General features: G+C 42.3%; 1 protein-coding gene across 1 annotated transcript; it reads left to right on the forward strand.

The window, feature by feature from the left end:
- Positions 1–2,990: 2,990 nt before the first annotated feature.
- Positions 2,991–17,798, forward strand: LOC126455564 (uncharacterized). The gene is made up of 4 exons (XM_050091317.1): positions 2,991–3,051; positions 9,094–9,303; positions 13,986–14,228; positions 17,645–17,798. Exons 1-3 carry the CDS (start codon positions 3,040–3,042, stop codon positions 14,211–14,213), a joined length of 450 nt encoding a protein of 149 aa, XP_049947274.1. The 5' UTR covers positions 2,991–3,039; the 3' UTR covers positions 14,214–14,228; positions 17,645–17,798.
- The last annotated feature ends 1,410 nt before the right edge of the window (positions 17,799–19,208 follow it).

The raw sequence follows: 19,208 nt of genomic DNA on the forward strand, positions 1-19,208 counted from the left end.
AGTTTGAATTTTAATGCTTCTGGTCAGTGAAAGCTTTTTATTTCTAACCAGGCAGAAGGGGGATATGTGGACAGTTTCCCCTTCATTATCCTGCAGTCATATGTTCTTGACAAAAGAGAAATTTCAATATCACTTGAAATGGGGCACTGAAATAAATTCAATGCGACAAGTGAAAATTTTGTGCCGGACCTGGACTGGAACCCCAATTTCCAGCTTATCTTCGGAGGAACAGACAGCACACATGTAAATATATTCGCCTTGCGGCGAATGGTGATACCCAGAATGAGGATGCTCTCTTAATTCGACCTCTTGCGGGAACCACTTGAGTCTGCGAGCAAAGATGATAATGTATGGGTGGCACTATGTGCGACATATGGGAATTTGAGTTGGGTGGGAGGTGTACTGGGATAGCCAAAGTTGTTAAAAGGACCACTTGAGGTAAGTGGGAAATCCGGGCTCGCGTCCTGGTCCAGCAATAATTTTCAAGTTTAACCAGTGGATTTATTTTAGTGCCTGTTTGCAACTGATATCGGCATTTGTCTCGCGTCATTCACACTGCATTTCTTAATTTGCATTCACTCCATATGTGATTCAAAAATGGCTCTGAGCACTATGGGACTTAACATCTATGGTCAGCAGTCCCCTAGAACTTAGAACTACTTAAACCTAACTAACCTAAAGACAGCACACAACACCCAGCCATCACGAGGCAGAGAAAATCCCTGACCCCGCCGGGAATCGAACCCGGGAACCCGGGCGTGGGAAGCGAGAACGCTACCGCACGACCACGAGATGCGGGCTATATGTGATTCATTCGACATTTTTGAGAGGACGTACATTATCCCTGCTTGGGAAACCTTTCTTTCCATGACATTCTGTCATTTTGTACTTGTAGTGGTTGGGCATTTTTGAGCATTTCATGTGAATCTTCCCTATTTTCACCCTTTATTGTTTTCACAGTTCATTGAGTATCTTCATGCGTTTCAGAAATCTTTAAAATTTCATCCAGTCAAGGACTGCTGTATTATTGGGCCGAGTCCCGCATTGTGTTATTAGACAATGCAATATAATGACGTATCTTATCGATTTATCATTGTAAGCAAAGGTCCTGGCCATCGTGTTCACATATGTAACTGCACTCCCTTTCAACAGAAAAACAGAACGTAAACCAGCCATTCGTTCTGAATATCTTTACCCAAGCTTCGTTTTCATGCCGAGGAATTTGTGAGTGGCTGTCAGCATGCATGTTTTTTCTTCAAAATGGATCTACAGGTGCTTAGGTAGTTCGGAATATTTTTCCTTTCTCCATAGGACTTCGTCGGCAGGTGGAACGTATCGGTACCCAGTGCCCCCCCCCCCCCCCCCGAAATCAAAAGCACTCGTTTCTGTCTCGATATGTTGATCTAGGCGTTACAGGTTGGTGAAGAAACGTTCGTTCGTTGTTTAGAATGCTGGAAACGCTTACACATGCAGTTCAAAAATGGTTCAAATGGCTCTGAGCACTATGGGACTTAACTTCTGAGGTCATCAGTCCCCTAGAAGTATGAACTACTTAAACCTAACTAACCTAAGAACATCATACACATCCATGGCCGAGGCAGGATTCGAACCTGCGACTGTAGCGATAGCGCGGTTCCAGACTGTAGCGCCTAGAACCGCTCAGCCACCCCGGCCGGCACACATGCAGTGAATCTGATCTTAAGATTACCGATGAGAGTTGAAATTAGTTGTCAAACTTCCTGTTTTCGATTTGGGATAGTAAAGATTTTACAAAAAATCATCTTTCATTGACCACATAATGTTTTATTCGGTTAGCGACCACCTTAATCGTAATTCTTCGAGACAGCCAGTATATTAATACACAGATTTATTGACACAAAACACAAAGCAGTGATTCTGTACTATCATATTGAAATATACATGAGCGTAGCAAATTACCAACAACTGAAGACGAAACTAAAAGTCATGACATTCCTAAAAGTTGTTGCAAAACGAAGTCGACAAACTTTGAGGGGCTATAGAGGATGTGTTGAGAAACAACTTGAGCATAGCAACATGTGTCTGGAAACGTTATCCAGTGACACTCTAGAACGTCAGAGTTACAGGCGCCGGCGTGTCACTAGGTCATCGCTTCGGCAGCAAATGTAACCGATGGACTGTTGTTATACAGTGATGGCTAAAGATCGCTAGTGTGAGGGATGCAGCCAGCTGCAGTATGAACAAGCCTTGTCTCCAGTGAATGCTCTATTGCCTTGATCTCTGACAGTTTCGGACACCAGTTTCCAATAGCATTTTTTTTCTCCTGGAATCATCTAAAATATTCATTGTTTCTCGGTACACAGGATTTAATAGAAATATAACGATGGCATCGAAATTACCGCCATACAGCAGCTATCGCTATCTACTCCTCAGGAGTTTGCGGTAATCAGTCGCGATCGCTGACGACAAACCACATGGGTCTGTTGCGAGACGTACTGCCTGTGGTTCATCAGAATGCGATGTCATGTTTGCTGCTGAAGCGGTTGCCTTCTGGCAGGCGCTGGCACCTATGACTTTGATGCACTGTAGCGGGAGGAGAAGGAGCCGATTAGGGTTTAATATACCTGTTTCCCTGATCTGTAGGGTCGTTGGATGATGGTCACGTTAGATGATACAGTTCCCTATCCTCAGCTTATTCCTCAGTACACTGTCTGCAGCCTCTCGACGATTGTCAGTATCGCTTTGTGAAATGGTGTCAGGATGTAGAAAAACTGTGGTAACTGAACTGGTCCAGATATGTGGAACGTTTTCGGACGTGTTACGGAGGACTACCTGCGACTCGCTGACGTGAGTACGCCAGGCCATTGACGCCGTGGGCGCGTCGGCCGGTGTGACGGGCGCTGGCGGACACGGTGAAGGTGCGGAGCGGGGCGGAGAAAGCTGGCGGCGCACGGCCGTCTGGCCGGGTATATAGGGCTGGCAACGGGCTCCAGTCACCAGACGACAGTCGCTCCGCTCTCCGCCACCTGCACGCCAACCAGCAGCTTCCGACGCCACGCCATGGAGCCACAGGTGAGGCCAGCGACACACCAGCAGTACAACCACACTCGCTCTCAGACTACACTTTCAGCCGCTGCGTTCTCCAGTGGTGCCACACACACATACACACCGAAACGTGTTAAAATGATCTTTCTTTATACAAGGTGATCTGTTAGACTTGCAAACTTTTTGTATCGAAAACATTCTAAGATAACAAAACATGGTTTTCTGGTTTTTGTAAATTTAAAGTGACGCAGAGGGGTACATAATTTTGTTCCTTGGTTAATATTTTTCACTCTTATACCAAACACTATACTTTTTTTACCTTTAAATCAATTTTAGGATAGTGAATCATCCTAAACCTGCACCACTTTTAGTTCGTTACAGTTCAAGATAAGGAAACGAGGCTTTCGACAAAGATTAGTACGCAGTTTTTTCATTGGCATTTCGAATGCACAGAATTTTTGCTTACAAACCAAATGTACACTGTAGTATCAATGTACAATTTTTTTTTTAATGTAGTAGAATGATGCATGCATAGAATACGCACGGTTTCAACATGTAGTTGCCGTCTTCAGATTTATTTAATCCACAATAAAGGTTGGTACAGCTACGTTACACATACGCACATGAAACTCCCTGGCAGATTAAAACTGTGTGCTGGACTGAGACTTGAAGCAGGCTTTGCCTTTGGAGGTCAAGTTTTCTACGGTCGGTAGACAGGAAAATGTCTCTAGAGTCCGGCATTAGCAAGTTTCATATCGGCGCACGCTCACTGCACAGTGATAATTCCCTTCTGGGACCTACCTATATACATGCAAGAAGCATTGTAGTGCATTAATCACATCAGAAGGTAGCAAATTCTTGCCGGGACCGGTTCAAATGGTTCAAATGGCTCTGAGCACTATGGGACTTAACATCTATTGTCATCAGTCCCCTAGAACGTAGAACTATTTAAACCTAACTAACTAAGGACATCACACAACACCCAGTCATCACGGGGCAGAGAAAATCCCTGACCCCGCCGGGATTCGAACCCGGGAACCCGGACGTGGGAAGCGAGAACGCTACCGCACGACCACGAGCTGCGGACGGGACCGGTAATATTGCTATTTTATATATAATTAAGAGATAGTGACGCCGTAAATTACTGTAAAAATATTTGCAAACGTCGCGTACTACCAGTTCAAAATACGCCCATTTTTAAGGTGCGATGTCCTAATTAATTTGAATCGAGAAGCTCATGGAAACACTAGTACAGTAATATACCGCTTTTTATCTTGGTACTGAAGCTTTTCGCAAATATATTCGAGGGATGTGTTAAAATAGAAATCAAAGGTAGCCGGAGTCGTATGTAACGGTGTAAACACTGCCATGTTCGGCTTTAATGCGAAGCTCTGCCATTTTGTCAAGCCTTCCGACTGTTTATTTGCTTTCACAAAAGCTATTCACATAAATAACGCAATGTTCAAATATTTTAAATAGTTTTCCTGAGCTCCTTCTGATACGTTAGAAGTCAACACGTAGTTTCAGTTACATGAATCTAACACGGCCCTATACCCACATCATACAAAACACAGTCAAGCACTGTAACACTATCGTTTAAAAACTTCATTTCGCTACCTTGAACCGTTAACGAAATGAAAAGGGTGCACGTTCTAGGTGAGTAACATTGTTTATAGAACTACGTTTCATTCAAGTTCCACATTATTCACATAATGATCAATCTGACTCACTGTGCGTCAAATAGTCAAAAACATTGTTTCTGTGCCAGGAGGACAATGTTCTGATGTGAACCAAAATTGAAGATTGAGACTCGATGCATTTGATGAAGTGGTATCAAAACTTGAAACGCATTCTGTTAAATGCTGCATTAACTTGTAATTTACTTAAATTAACAGAACGTAGCTTGTGTAAACATTTAAGAAAATCAGCGAAAATTATATAGGTTTAGCAACTATAGCTGTTTTTGCGACTTATCAGTACACTGCAGTTGCTTCTCGCGTTCTGGTTTTCAAAGTCTCCTTGCTTCACAATCTTCCACCTGTCCATTATAATTATCCGGGCTGTTATGTCGTGGTCGGTTGATGAATTCTGTGTCGATTCCCAACGTTTCATCTCCGACTGCGGGAGACATCTTCAAAGGGGTCCGTAGCTCGATGGAAGGTCCAACACACCCACTGGCTCGCTACTGACTGTCAGTCAGTAGCGAGCCAGTGGGTGTGTTGGACCTTCCATCGAGCTACGGACCCCCTTGAAGATGTCTCCCGCAGTCGGAGACGAAACGTTGGGAATCGACACAGAATTCATCAACAGACCACGGCATAACAGGCCGGATAATTATAATGGACATGATATTTCCGGCCGTGAAAGTCTACATTTTAGTAATCTTCCACCTGCAGAATCCTCATTAACAAAGCTATTCTTCCTCTTCCCATGATCGGGGTCCTCTTCTTCTTCTATCATCTGGAATCATCATCTTAGGCTTTGTGCCCTCATCCACACGACATACAGGCCCATACCGTCTCTTTCGTTTCGCTTAGATTGTATCCATTACAGTACTTGCCCGGTTCATACTCTTACTATATCTTCATTTTTCATTTTATCCCGTAGTGTCAGCTTTCAGCGACATCTCCAAGATCTCATCTCCGGTGACAATAAGTTCAACTTATGTTTATAATAATTTGCCACGTTCCTGCTCAATACGTTGCTGTCTTTTCCACAATTGTTTTGAATACCATAATTTTCGTTTCTGACCTAATATGTGTGCTCCAGAAAACTCAATTTGGCTGCTTGTCTGCCTTGACCAATGTGGTCCTTAATTTAGTTTTTACTGAACACATCTTTTTTGTTGTGAGTCCTGAATAATTTTAAGAGTCCAAAGACTTGACTTCGTACGCTGACGTATTGTAAGCGAAACATCTCGCAATATTGTTTGTTATTCAGTGGCCGTGACTCAAAAATGGTTCAAATGGCTCTGAGCACTATGGGACTCAACTGCTGAGGTCATTAGTCCCTTAGAACTTAGAACTAGTTAAACCTAACTAACCTAAGGACATCACAAACATCCATGCCCGAGGCAGGATTCGAACCTGCGACCGTAGCGGTCTTGCGGGTCCAGACTGCAGCGCCTTTAACCGCACGGCCACTTCGGCCGGCGTGGCCGTGACTGATTACCACGATTGCTAGTGGAGGATATGGGGCTAGCTGTTGCTTAGATAGGCGTTGTCTCCAATGAATGCTATGATCTGTTGCCTCAGTGGATTACAGTTTCCTTGAACCCAATAAAATCTTCAGTGTTTTTCGGAGAGAAATGAACTGGAGATGGTATCCAGCGTGCGAAACAATCATCATCCGAGCGCATTCTTAGGAGATAAGGCCTGTCTTCACAGCAGCTACCTCCATGTTCTCCACTGACGATGGTGGTAATCAGTCGCAATCACTGAATAACAACATCGCGAGACGTTCCGCCTACAGTCTGTCAGTGTTCAAAGTCACGTTTGCTGTCTAAGGGGTAGCCTGGTGCCAGGCGCTAGCACCTATATCTCCAATACCCTGTAGCGCCGTTGGGATGACGTTTCCAGATGAAATGCAAATTCCTCGAAGCTAGCACAACATTTCTGGGATATAAATAATGAAATAATAAGCAACCCGATACTGACAAGAAACTTCTTGGACATCTTGCATACTGGTTGCCTTGTTATTTTAAATAAATCCATCCGATGACGACAGTCAGTAAAAGTACCTGTTTTCAATTTTATCTGTATTTGAATCGAAACCAACCACCTGTTATTATCTTGCTCTGCTGCAACAGAGTGACAATGGGACTAGTAAGTTTGTTGACTAGGCGTAGTAAAGAACTCCGAGGAAGCTGCTAAGGCACCCCAGCGACTGCAGTGTCGAAACACGACCAGTCACCGTGTTTTCCGGATAGCTGGCGCGTCCGCTCGGCCACCGCACTCGTAAATCCTTCGAGAAATATTGCGCGCTATCGGAGGCGGCCGCGGGCGTCGCCGTAAATCTCTACGCAACCACTTGCTGCAGCCTGGCCACGGAGATTCGTTCGCCTCAGGAATCGCGCGAGCACTAATTCCATTGCCATGATGCGCTCCCGTGCAGCTGCCGGCGGATTTATTGCCCGCAGTGTGACCCGCGCTATCCTTCTTCCACTGGTTTTAGATTGTTTGAGACATGAGCAGCGTTCAAGGTGCTGTTCCGCAGCCATTTCCTGATAACGCTATAAAACAGGGCCTGTAATATGAAGAAAGGATGCCCTTATCGCATTATTGCCTCTGAGGGGCCATTATGAGAGTTCATCCGCTTGCGTGGAGGACTTTATTTATCGCCCACTGGTCTACTGCTTGTTATCTTCCGCGTAAGCTGGCTTTACCCGCTACGCACTGCGCGGAGTATACGCTGCTTGCCCACGTCGACTGCAGGAGCCGGAACTGACTGCTTCCCCAGACTTTTATGTTTGGAAGTTGGGGATTTTCTTCTTCTCATTCCTCTCTGAAATTAATAAAAGATCGTTTCTGTTGGCAGAATGTATAGATCCCATCTTTTCATACAGTCTTAAGTCTTAACATTAATAGTAAAGATCTTTTTCTACAGAGAGTCTGCTGCGTACTGACTAATATCAGAAATCCTACAAAATCCCTTCAGCAGTTTGAATTTTAAATCAGTTCATCGTTTCTCACTTGCACCCATCGCTGTAAAAGTGTACCTATTCAGCCATTTTACGTACAAGATGTGAGGGATACAGGTACACAAATTTTTATCACTGATATCTTAATACGCACCCACTTCGTTGTGTTAGTTGTTTTTTCTTTGTGTTTACCAGTCTCCCCACAAACACGTGACGTAATTTACTATCTGGTTTATTCTGCACTGTTATTACTGCACTGCGTAGTGGACAGTGGCTATCAGTATAGACGACCCGCTATGCATCCTCATGTCCAGAGTTCAATATCTGACCTGTTGCCTAGGGGAAAACTAAGATAAATGGCTTGCTTGTGTCACGTATAATCCGAGGAACTAACCAACCTAAGAACATATTGCTCGTAATAGCTGTAACTATTAGTCTGACAATCGAGTAAATACTGATGAAATGTAGTTCAGTACACTGTCCTCAGTCATCAGTAGAAATATAATCACTTATACCCCTAACACGTCGCATGTTGTTGTCTTTCTTCTGGGAATTACTCCGTAAATAAACAATCAGTTTTCTCCCCTGTTCTTAGCAAATCTGAGGTTGTAGTCTATATCTAATGACACTCTCATTGACAGAACGTTCAAGGTTAAGTTTCCTTCCCTTCAGCAGCATTATCCCAGAATGATCTTAATTTTTCTTTCCTTACATTGTGTCCCATTTATCTAGTTTCACCAGCTTAACGATAATGGTCGTTCCGATTCATTACGTTCTTTTTCAGCTTCGCCGAATAATACGTATGTTTGGTTGTATATGATTTTTTGCTTTTAAAAATGTCCTTTGCTTCTGGTGAAGGAAGTTTCCTATTCAGTTCTCATTTTAGTTCTACTAGCGAAAGGGGAAAAACAGAAAATATTGGAGGGTGAATTATGAAAATTTAATGATAGGAGGAAGTTCCTTGGAGAATCTATGGCGAAAATAATGTGTAGAAACATCACTAAAGGAAGAAACATGAAGACAGGACATCACTAAATAGCATAATTGTTACTAGAGGAGAAGACAGGTTGGACCATCCCCAACAAACGTTTGTGCTGAGTGCTACTCTGAGGTGATGAGGTCGGCACCGGAGAAGCTGTGGCACTCTGCATCAGTCTTCAGAAGACTGATGACCAATCGCTTGCAAAACTAAATAGGATATAACAAAACGTTATTTATGAGTCCCTTATTCGATTTAAAGTACTAAACAGGTGCTTCTGAAGAATACTTCTGTCACCAATAGAGTGATGTAAAAGCCAAAACGTCATTCACGTCACGTGTGATAGGACCCGTTGGCGAGTTTAAAGCGAGTACAAGGACCTCATTCCTGATCTGTGGTGTACACCACCCGCCGTGTTCAGACCTCAGACCGGGTTGTTGGCCTGTTGCAGACCTACCTGCTGGTGCTGGGCTGCACGCTGCTGAGCGCGACCCTCGCCTCGCCGCTGCCTGGCGTCCACGTGGAGGACCACGGGGAAGACTACGGCGGCTACGACGAGCACGTCAAGATCGTCAAGATCGCCGTGCCGCACCCGGTGCCGGTCCCCGTGCCTCACCAGGTGCCCGTCGCCGTGCCGCAGCCCGTCCCAGTCCACATCTCGGTAAGTCCCGACCACTGGCGGCCCTCCAGTGGTTCCTACTCTGCCGAGTCACTTTGCCAATTAGCACACCAAGGGTGCGGCTCTTACTATGAGTGGTTACTAATCGTACTCTTTCCTTAAAAAAGCAGCTACAAGGCACTTCAAGAAAGTTCAACGTATAATTGACGTATTCATTCCGTAGTTCCCAATCGATGTCTGAATTTCCAGTCCATGTCTTGAGAACTTCTCAAGCCCACAACTTGCTTAACTTCTTCGAGGCGGTCGACCTCGTTTCCTATTCCACCTTGGAACTCCATCTAGTACCTTGGAAGTTATTCCCTGATGTTTCAGCAGATCAGTCGTCCTCACCCTTCTTCCTGTCAGCGTTTTCCGTACATTCCATTCCTGGCCGATTCTGCTGAGAATCTATTCTTCTATACCTAATCAGTCCATCTAATTTTCAACATTCTACTGTAGCACCACATCTCAAACGTGTCGATTCTCTTCTGTTCCGCTTCACTCCCATACAATGTGGAGCTCCAAACGTACATTCTCAGGAATTTCTTCCTGAAATTAAGGCCTATATTTGATACCAGTAGACTTCTCTTGGCTAGGGATGCACTTTTTGCCAGTCATCACTTTCACTGAAGATATTCATGCCATCAGTGAACGTTGTCATTGCTATCCTTTCACCTTGAATTTCAATTCTACTTTTAGAACTTCCTCTTCTTTCCATCGTTGCTTCCTCGATGTACAGATTGAACAGTATAGCTTGTCGCAGCACTTCGTTCTTGGTCTTCCGGTCTTATTGCTCCATCTCCGCTCCTGTATATATCGTATATAACACGCCTGTCCCTGTAGCTTACCGCTGTTTATCTCAGAATTTCGAATGTCTTGCACCATGTTACAATGTCGTACCCCTTTTCAACATCGACAAATCCTATGAGTGTATCTTCATTATTCTTCAGTCTTGCTTCCATTATCTACTGCAATGTGAGAACTCCTTCTCTCGTGCCTTTACCTCCAATCTTTCCTTTGTATATGACGGTACCCTCTTGCTTTCAGTAGCTTCCTTTATGTTCAATTACTTTCTAATGATTTTTCAGGCTTTTAATTTCTAATTTAGTCTAATAAATTTTCATTGTCAGCAGCTGATGATTTTCTCTCTATTTTTTAAAGTCACTAACTTCTGACCCCTACATAGGGCGACTCAAAAGGCTGCGCACGATTTGGAACAGCAAATACTCAGTGGATATACAACAAATTTAGAATGGGAAAATATGGTCCTGAATGATCCAAGTCAGTGAAATCTTTAAAACAGACTATCAGGAAAGACAAGGGCAGTGCATATGCTCCTTACGTTCAGCGAAGATAATGTACTGTGTATTCAATAATGTTTCATATTACAGGAGGTAGTGAAAATAGCGACCACACGTTCAATACAGGCAGAATGTTTTCATACAAAATTGGGGCTCTGTCAAGTACTCCAGGCCTCGCATGAGCCACATTCAACCCAGCAAGTATCTTGCCGAGAAGGAACTGGTGTCATGTACACGATTCTTCTGATATTTCCCAATCCTAAAAAATAAACCAGAAAACTGAGTCTTCCGATCCAACACCTTGCATACGTGTCGGGCTCAGAGAACTGTATTTATCATGCTAATAGGCTAGATACTGGAGAACACTCGGTTAAAGGTTATAAGAGACAAGAATTTTTAATAAAGGCAGCCATTCTTTTTCACTTGCTACTTCAGTGCTGTTTATCATGTGGATAATTATACTTAGAAAATATTTATAGATATTCGGATGACAAACATAAAGGCATAAAATTATTTACTCGCATTATAGAAATTTGTAAGCTCGACCAACTGAAATGTGCATATTAGTAGCAATTAATGAGGGAGCATCTATCTACAGGACCTGGAAAGTACAATCAAGTTTAGGGTGGAATTTCAGAATCTGCCTTACAGAGGGTAAGATTTGTTAACTCCATGTCAACTCACTCTTTTGAAAGCTTCTTTCAAATCACTAGAAGGAGTGCACATTTGCGTCATCTTTCTATAGTCATCCAGACTATGATGTAACGTGTAATCTTCCATTTCTTCCTTAAAATACTCATCATGCGGAATCTGTTCTAAAATCTTGTGCCCCTTGCTTGCAAAAACATAAATCCTCTCGGTCCACAATAGCGATGAAGAGCCTTGCTGCATTACAACTGATGGTATGTTTGTATTTCTGGACATTCGTGCAAACATTAGTCTACTTTTCTAGCAAGAGATATAAGTGTACTGGCAACCGTACTAAAAGGTTAATTAGCCGTCAGTTCTGTATCAAGCTTCGCTGAAGTATTTCTACAGATTGTATCCCCACAATAGCATAACTATAGTTACTAACAGGACAAAAACAATAAATATATTATCAGTAAAATCATGCCTCTTTCACAGAAATCCTCCCAGAGACGTGAGATGATTGTAAATTGTGAAAATGATTTCTATCATTATTTATCTTTACCAGTAGGAACTACTCCACAAGAAGGACATGTTTCTGCACTGAAATAGTACAGATCTCATCTGTACATAAGTAGGTATTCTTGGCACAGCACAGTCAGTTTATTTCTTGCACTATTTTGGTATTTTTCACTCGTGTTCTCCTGACGAAAGACGATATTATTTCAGAATTACTAAAACATATAACTAGGTTAACATAAAAGTCTTAGGCTCCTTAAATAAACATATATTTTATAGCATTTAGTTCTGAGAAGCACATGACTAGGTGTGGCTGCATGCAGTAAAGTGTTTCTCGACAAGAATGTTAATCTTTAGTTGAGTTATGATTTCAGCAACAATAACAAAATGTATTTACCAGATTACGAGTTGTGCTAAATTTCCTTACATTTTGGAGTTCCCATAAATAAATCAGCTATTCATACATGCTTAATTATAGCCGTCCAATAATAGGTACTAATTCGACCTATTAACTTTCACAACTACTAGACACAATTTTTATCACATAGACGAATCATAGCTGAAAAGTAATGAAGCAACAATCACTCAGCTCTGTAATGTTTAGGAAAGTGTCCAACTACTTATCTATGTTGTTAAGGGGAATAACTAAATCAACAGATTTACTAGACTGGAAAGACACTGCCAACGTTTCAAGTTCTAACCAATTTGCCAAAAGTAAAAACAAAAGAAGAAAGAAAAATTGTTACTTAGACTCTTAGTTGATTTATACGTTAGAGTATGCCGCCAAGAAGGTGAAACGTTTTGTTATGGACGGTAGTCACATATGAGTAACTAAAATTTTTTAACAATTAGACACATAGATGAATGGTTGGCACTTTGTTTTTATTGTTGTCTTCAGTGCGAAGACTGGTTTGAACCCAACTCTCCACATTAGTCTGTGCTATGCGGACCTCTGTATTTCTGCGTAATTACTGTCTGTTTGTTTAACTGATGACGGTATATTATTAGATTACATAAGAAAATAGTGGAAAAACTCATCCGTGAACCATAGACTACATTCAGTAATGTTCTTCAGGCGACATGCACAAAGGATATTACAAACTTTCTGCATAGTTTCTCAAAGAAAAGCAACAGTTTCAAGATTAACACACTTCATATTACTAATATTATTAATTATTGGGACAATGTATTTTTAACATTGTAACACTATAGCGGAGAAACACAGAGACAGAGAGAGAGAGAGAGAGAGAGAGAGAGAGAGATGGAGAAATATGGAGAGGATTATAAGGTTCTGGTGTGGTACGCAAGCTCTAAACCACTTTATGCGAGGAGACAGGGATGCGAATTGTCCATTTACACTACCAACTATCAAATTAAGTAGCTAGTAGCTCTGTAGCTCCGTCTGATATACGTATCACTTGTGCGATGAGGTCCGGAGTCCACTCTTTCGGTCGAATTGTTTGTCCGCGCCCAATATGTCTTTATAAATACTCAGCCAGGCCCTTGCTTGCCAGTCACGTTTCCACTGTGCGTCCTGGTCTAATCCTGTGGATAGCATTTGGAGTCCCATATGCTGGTCTTGTCGATTTGAGGCGTTTGTTTTCACTGCCCAGGAAACGCCTCAAATCTAGAAGACCAGCATATGAAATGGAAGTCCAAATGCTATCCACAGGATTCGACCAGGATGCAGAGTGGAAACGTGAGTGGCAAGATACAAGAACCCGAAACCACGAACTTGTAGACAGTCAAACAGTTCCAGTTCCAGGCTTCCACCAACCAAGGGAGGTGTGGGTGCAGTTTAACAGATATCGGGCCGAAGAGGGTAGGTGCAAACATAACATGTACAGGCGGGGCTTTTCAAGTGACAGTGTGTGTGACTGTGGTGACACTAAAAAATGAGCCGCATTGTGAATGACTGTCCAATCAGACGCTTCCCTGGTGGCATTGACAAGCACCATCAAGCATCCCACGAGGCACTCCGCTGGATCGAGTCCATCAACATGGTGGAGGCGCAGTCCAAATTTTCCAATCATATGAGACAATGCACCGTACAAAGCTCCTAAGAAGCAAAGTTAACTCTTATATCTATAGTGATGTGTTGGCGATTGCGTACCATAACTGTATTCTTCCTATTATTAGATATCGTGTTCTCTTTCAAGCAAATCCGTATTAAGGATACGTGCTAGTGGAACTGCTGTTGTCTCTTGATCCACGGCTAACCACACGTTCCACCGGCAGGTCCCGGAGCGCATCGAGGTGCCGGTGGTGCGTACGGTGCATGTTCCGGTGGAGAAGCCAGTGCCCATCCCGGTGGAGAAGATCGTGCCTGTTCCCGTGGAGCAGCCGGTGCCCATCCACGTGGAGAAGCCGGTACCCGTGCCCGTGCACAAGCCCTACCCCGTCAAGGTGCCCGTCGTCAAGACCATACACCACTACATCAAGACCGGCGGCCACAGCAAGTGGTGAGAGACACACGGCCAGGTAAGCAACACGCTTCTTACGCTGTCTATTTAGTAGTCCATGTCTGATGTTTGTGAACGTTCCTTTTGTTCACACATTCTCATGCAGGTTCAATGAAACTACTACGACAGTCATACCAATTGTTGATAAATGTCGGTTGTTGTTGTTGTTGTTGTTGTGGTCTTCAGTCCTGAGTCTGGTTTGATGCAGCTCTCCATGCTATTCTATCCTGTGCAAGCTTCTTCGTCTCCCAGTACCTACTACAACCTACATGCTTCTGAATCTGCTTAGTGTATTCAACTCTTGGTCTCCCTCTACTATTTCTACCCTCCACCCTGCCCTCCAGTACTAAATGATGCCTCAGAACATGTCCTACCAACCGATCCCTTCTTCTAGTCAAGTTGTACCACAAGCTCCTCTTCTCCCCAATGCTATTCAATACCTCCTCATTAGTTACGTGATCTACCCATCTAATCTCAGCATTCTTCTGTAGCACCACATTTCGAAAGCTTCTATTCTCTTTCTGTCCAAACTATTTATCGTCCACGTTTCACTTCCATACATGGCCAAATTCCATACAAATACTTTCAGAAACGATTTCCTGACATTTGAATCTATACTCGATGTTAACAAATTATCCTTCTTCAGAAACGCTTTCCTTGCCAATGCCAGTCTACATTTTATATCCTCTCTACTTCGACCATCATCAGTTATTTTGCTCCCCAAATAGCAAAACTTCTTTACTACTTTAAGTGTCTCATTTCCTAATCTAATTCCCTGAGAATCACCCGACTTAATTCGACTACATTCCATTATCCTCGTTTTGGTTTTGTTGATGTTCATCTTATACCCTCCTTTCAAGACACTGTCCATTCCGTTCAACTGCTCTTCCAAGTCCTTTGCTGTCTCTGACAGAATTACAATGTCATCGGCGAACCTCAAAGTTTTTATTTCTTCTCCATGGATTTTAATACCTACTCCGAACTAAATGCCGGTAGACTTACGTAAATGAATTGCTAAACGCTATTTACTCTGTTTATAATTAATTTGCCATTGACTACTTTATCATTCGTGTTCTAAGTTTCTGTACAGTAATTTTCAATAAGAATGCGTAGCACAGCAGTTACTAAATTCCTTTCTTATAATTTCTACTTTCAAGTGCAGGTCCTCTGTGACAAACACTATTTTATTTAGCATCTGTATTTCTAGGTACAGCTCCATAGCCGAGGCCTGCACGGTAGTTCAGCCTGTTCGGTCAGGTGACTGGCCACACTCCGTAACCTGAAACTGACCGAAGTTCACAGCGATGAAATTTGAAAACGCGACAAACAGCTCGAAACGGAGAAGCCGAAACAAGCTGCTCAGCGTAAAGGGTCGCCATGCAGAGAACCTAGAATCGACTCCCAGGGATTTTTCTTTGGTGGGAGGGCTAGAAAGTGGTCCACTGAGCCTCGTGATGCCAATTGGAAAGCTGCTAGACCGAGTAGCAGTTGCTCCAGATCTGCTGATCCGACAAAGGTCGGGAAAGCGGTGTGCTGACCACATGAACCACCATACCGGATCCAAATGTCGCGGCTGTCTGATGTATAGCACAGCGCTCGGTCGGGCACGACTGGGCCGTCTGTGGCCAGAACGGCGGAGCATGATTTTTAAAGCGAAATTTTATGTGTCCGCTCGATACAGAACTCTATTAGTGTTCTTTTTGTTAGAAAATATTAACAGGGGCATTAAAAGATGAAGAATAACTAACTCACACAGAATCGCCCTGGTCCGTGCTGACTATACCGCCATTCAGCAACGCTGCGCAGTCGCAATTGGAGTATTGACTATTATTCATGTTGTAATGTCCCTTTTAATACAAATATCGCATTGGTCTAATGTGGGACCGCTCTAGCGAATGGGCACGTAAAACTCCATTTAATTTCATTTGCACTTTCAGTCGACATACGGCCCCACGTGAAAGCATGTCGAGCAGTGTTTGCTGGGCTGACTTCAGATATAAGTTTTAAAAATGACATTCCTAATATCTGTCGAAACACCAGAGAAAATGCCCCTGACGCCTCTTAGGCACGACACTCTGTAAATGCTGTACAAACAGGTCTACAAGTTTTTCTGTATACTGCATTCGTAATTACCTCCAGTTACCTCTGTAAGGTGCTACAATAAAATCAACAACCAGTCATTCATAAACCATTAGCCAAACAAGCTTCGACCGAGTCGTATTTACTTGGTGAGTAGAAAACGTGCAGCTCACACACATTGGAAATTTTTGCAGTTCTAAGAGCCCTCCCGGGAGATAATGGATAAACTTTTGGCTCACTAGAGTGAGCACTCTCCAGCTTGTGGACGTAGAAATGACGTCATTGTTGAGTGAAGGGATAGAAAGAGGAGGCAATCTATTGTAAACTACTATTAACAAAGGCTAAAACATCATGGTTCTTTTTTTGTTGGTGTACGTCACTAATACCAACAGAAGTTCTGTCTAATTGGACAGTCTTAATTACGACAAATCGAATAATAGAAACTCTGTTGCAAGTAGTAACTTTCATTACACATAGTGTATGCTTCTGTCCATTCAGCCCTTAGTAACTACTCTTGGCGTATAGCGTAGCTCAAATCTCATTTCTATTTTTTCGTGTCAGTTTCGACCCAGCGATATAGTGCAGTGGACTCGCATTCGTCAGAACGTCAGTTCAAATTCCTGACCCACTTGATTTATGTTCCGTGATTTGCCTTAATCGATTATGGTATATGCCATGATGGTTCCTTTGGATAGAATATGAGCAATTGTCTTCCACATCCTCCGCCAAACCGAGTTTGTGTTCTGGTTTTAATGACTTCGTCGTCGACTGGACGCTAAATCCTAATCTTTCCCCTCCTGTCCCACTGTTACCAGCAGAAATATTTAGTTCTCGTCTCTAGCATAGAGACTTGTACGTCAAAGCGAGTTTCATTTTCATAGAATAATCGGGAAAAAACGGTTGTAGCTGTTGTTTGATGTTCATTTCAACTTCTGGTACATTATTTGCTTAAATAATGGTCCTTCGGGACGCATATATCAAGACGGAAGACTGGCACTCCAGACCGCTTCGGCACGTTTTGTGGCAACCGTGCATGTAAATGTTGCACTTCATGCCACAAGAGATGGTCACCCCGCTCGAAACCATTTTGGTAGAACATAATCAGCAAAACGTGACTGTTAACTGTCTCTAAAAATATTCATGCTGCTGTATGGTTCTTACATGTCATATGATGGTAGAACGTCAAATCCTTATTCTTTAGCACAATAATATACACTGATCTTTGTTTCATAATTTGATGGTCTGATGGGTACGAATGTCTCTAAGATATGAGGTGAAAGAGTAATATGATGTACCTATAGAAACACCCTTTTGAATCTACAACCTCGACTCATGGCAGTTTTATTTCTGTTACAGGTACCAAAAGAACTGACATCGTGAACCGGGAGACGATTCATTGACTGCTCATCTCACACGTTTTCCTTAGCACATCCCTACACTCAGTATTTCTTGTTGTGTACAGTTTTTGTTAAGTCTTTTAAATCTTTTGTAATAAAATATTGAAAAACACTTTCCTGTGTTTACTTCATTGCTAAATATATTCATAATATATTTCATTGCAGAAATAGCTTCGGTAGAACATTGACTCGTATTCACATTCCATAAGATTCGAGCGGGATTAATTTGGTTTCCTTTGTTTTTAAAATGTGTTCTGCAATAATGTCAGGCACACTGCCACCGAAAACCCTGGTTTGATAATGCTTGTACAACACCTGTCTTGTCGAGTACCCGCCTCCACACCCACCAATTAAAATACAAAATGTTAGCGAAAAAAACACTTTTTTAAAATTTTGTTTTATCTGAAACTGGTGCTGCTGCACCTCACCGTCAACACACTGCAAGATAAAAATTCAGATTTAGAATGAAGTGATAATCTTGTCCAAGCAAATTTATGTACCTTCCACAATTAATTTATAAGGATCATAAATAATGTCAGACGTATGATGCGAATTGCATTAACAGTCAGATTACAAACACTTTTAAATTATGTTTCGTTTGACAGCGAAAGAAAGTAGAAAGAAAATTATTCCATGATTGAAAAGTATGAAATATTAATTCAAAGGTTTAAATGATCTTCTGAAATGATTGTTATTAAATATCTGTAAACTTTTGGGTGTTTGATGCCAGAAAGAGCCGAGTCTTAAAACAAAATGTAATTTTCAGTTCTTTTAAGCTCGTGTACAGAATCTAAGCGCCTCTCACGTACTTTCTGTACCTAAAAACAAATAGTTAACATGTTCCGTTTCTTGGTCGACGCAGAATGAAATGCGTTAGAAATTCAAGTAGTAGAGATGTAAGGGTAAACTGCAACGGTTAAATCGCATGAAAATGATTTAATCGCTTATCGACGAGCTTCTGAGTTGTAATATCAGGGCAGTAGCGGGATATCTCGTTCGACTGAGCGTACTATTGACCTTTGTATTTAACAGACGTTCCCCAATCCTTCCAGGACTAATTAATTTTGATGTGTACCCATTGCAGCAGGTGTGTAAACGGAGCCTTTATATTAAGAGGCCACCGACGTGTAGCTGACTTCATTTCCGAATTATCCATTATATCATTGTTGTAGATTCTTCTCTAACTTATTGTAGATGCTTCTCTATGCAGAGAAGATAAAAGTATTTCTGTTGGAGAGCTCAATGTTCTGCGACTATAAATACATTACATATTTAATGGTAAGTTCTGACCAGTTTTGCTCTTTAACTGAGACTAGTATAGTTATTGCATCTGCTAGTGAGAAGAACACAAAACGAATTGTTCACTCACATTCTTAGCCGCTGCATTCTAAGTACAACGTTTATCTACAGAAACGAACACACTACAGGGCTGTAACGGTAAGCATGATGGCTTTACCGAACAGTAGCTGAATTTTAATAAAAGTAAAATAAAGTGAAACATGTTTAGGACTTATGACTCAACG

The sequence above is a fragment of the Schistocerca serialis genome, chromosome 2 (genome assembly GCF_023864345.2).
Source record: "Schistocerca serialis cubense isolate TAMUIC-IGC-003099 chromosome 2, iqSchSeri2.2, whole genome shotgun sequence".
Taxonomy (NCBI): domain Eukaryota; kingdom Metazoa; phylum Arthropoda; class Insecta; order Orthoptera; family Acrididae; genus Schistocerca; species Schistocerca serialis.

Excerpts from the sequence above, each read along its gene's own strand:
- LOC126455564 (XM_050091317.1), top strand. Across the intron at positions 9,304-13,985 it reads CCGTCCCAGTCCACATCTCG|GTCCCGGAGCGCATCGAGGT; the intron begins GTAAGTCCCGAC and ends TTCCACCGGCAG.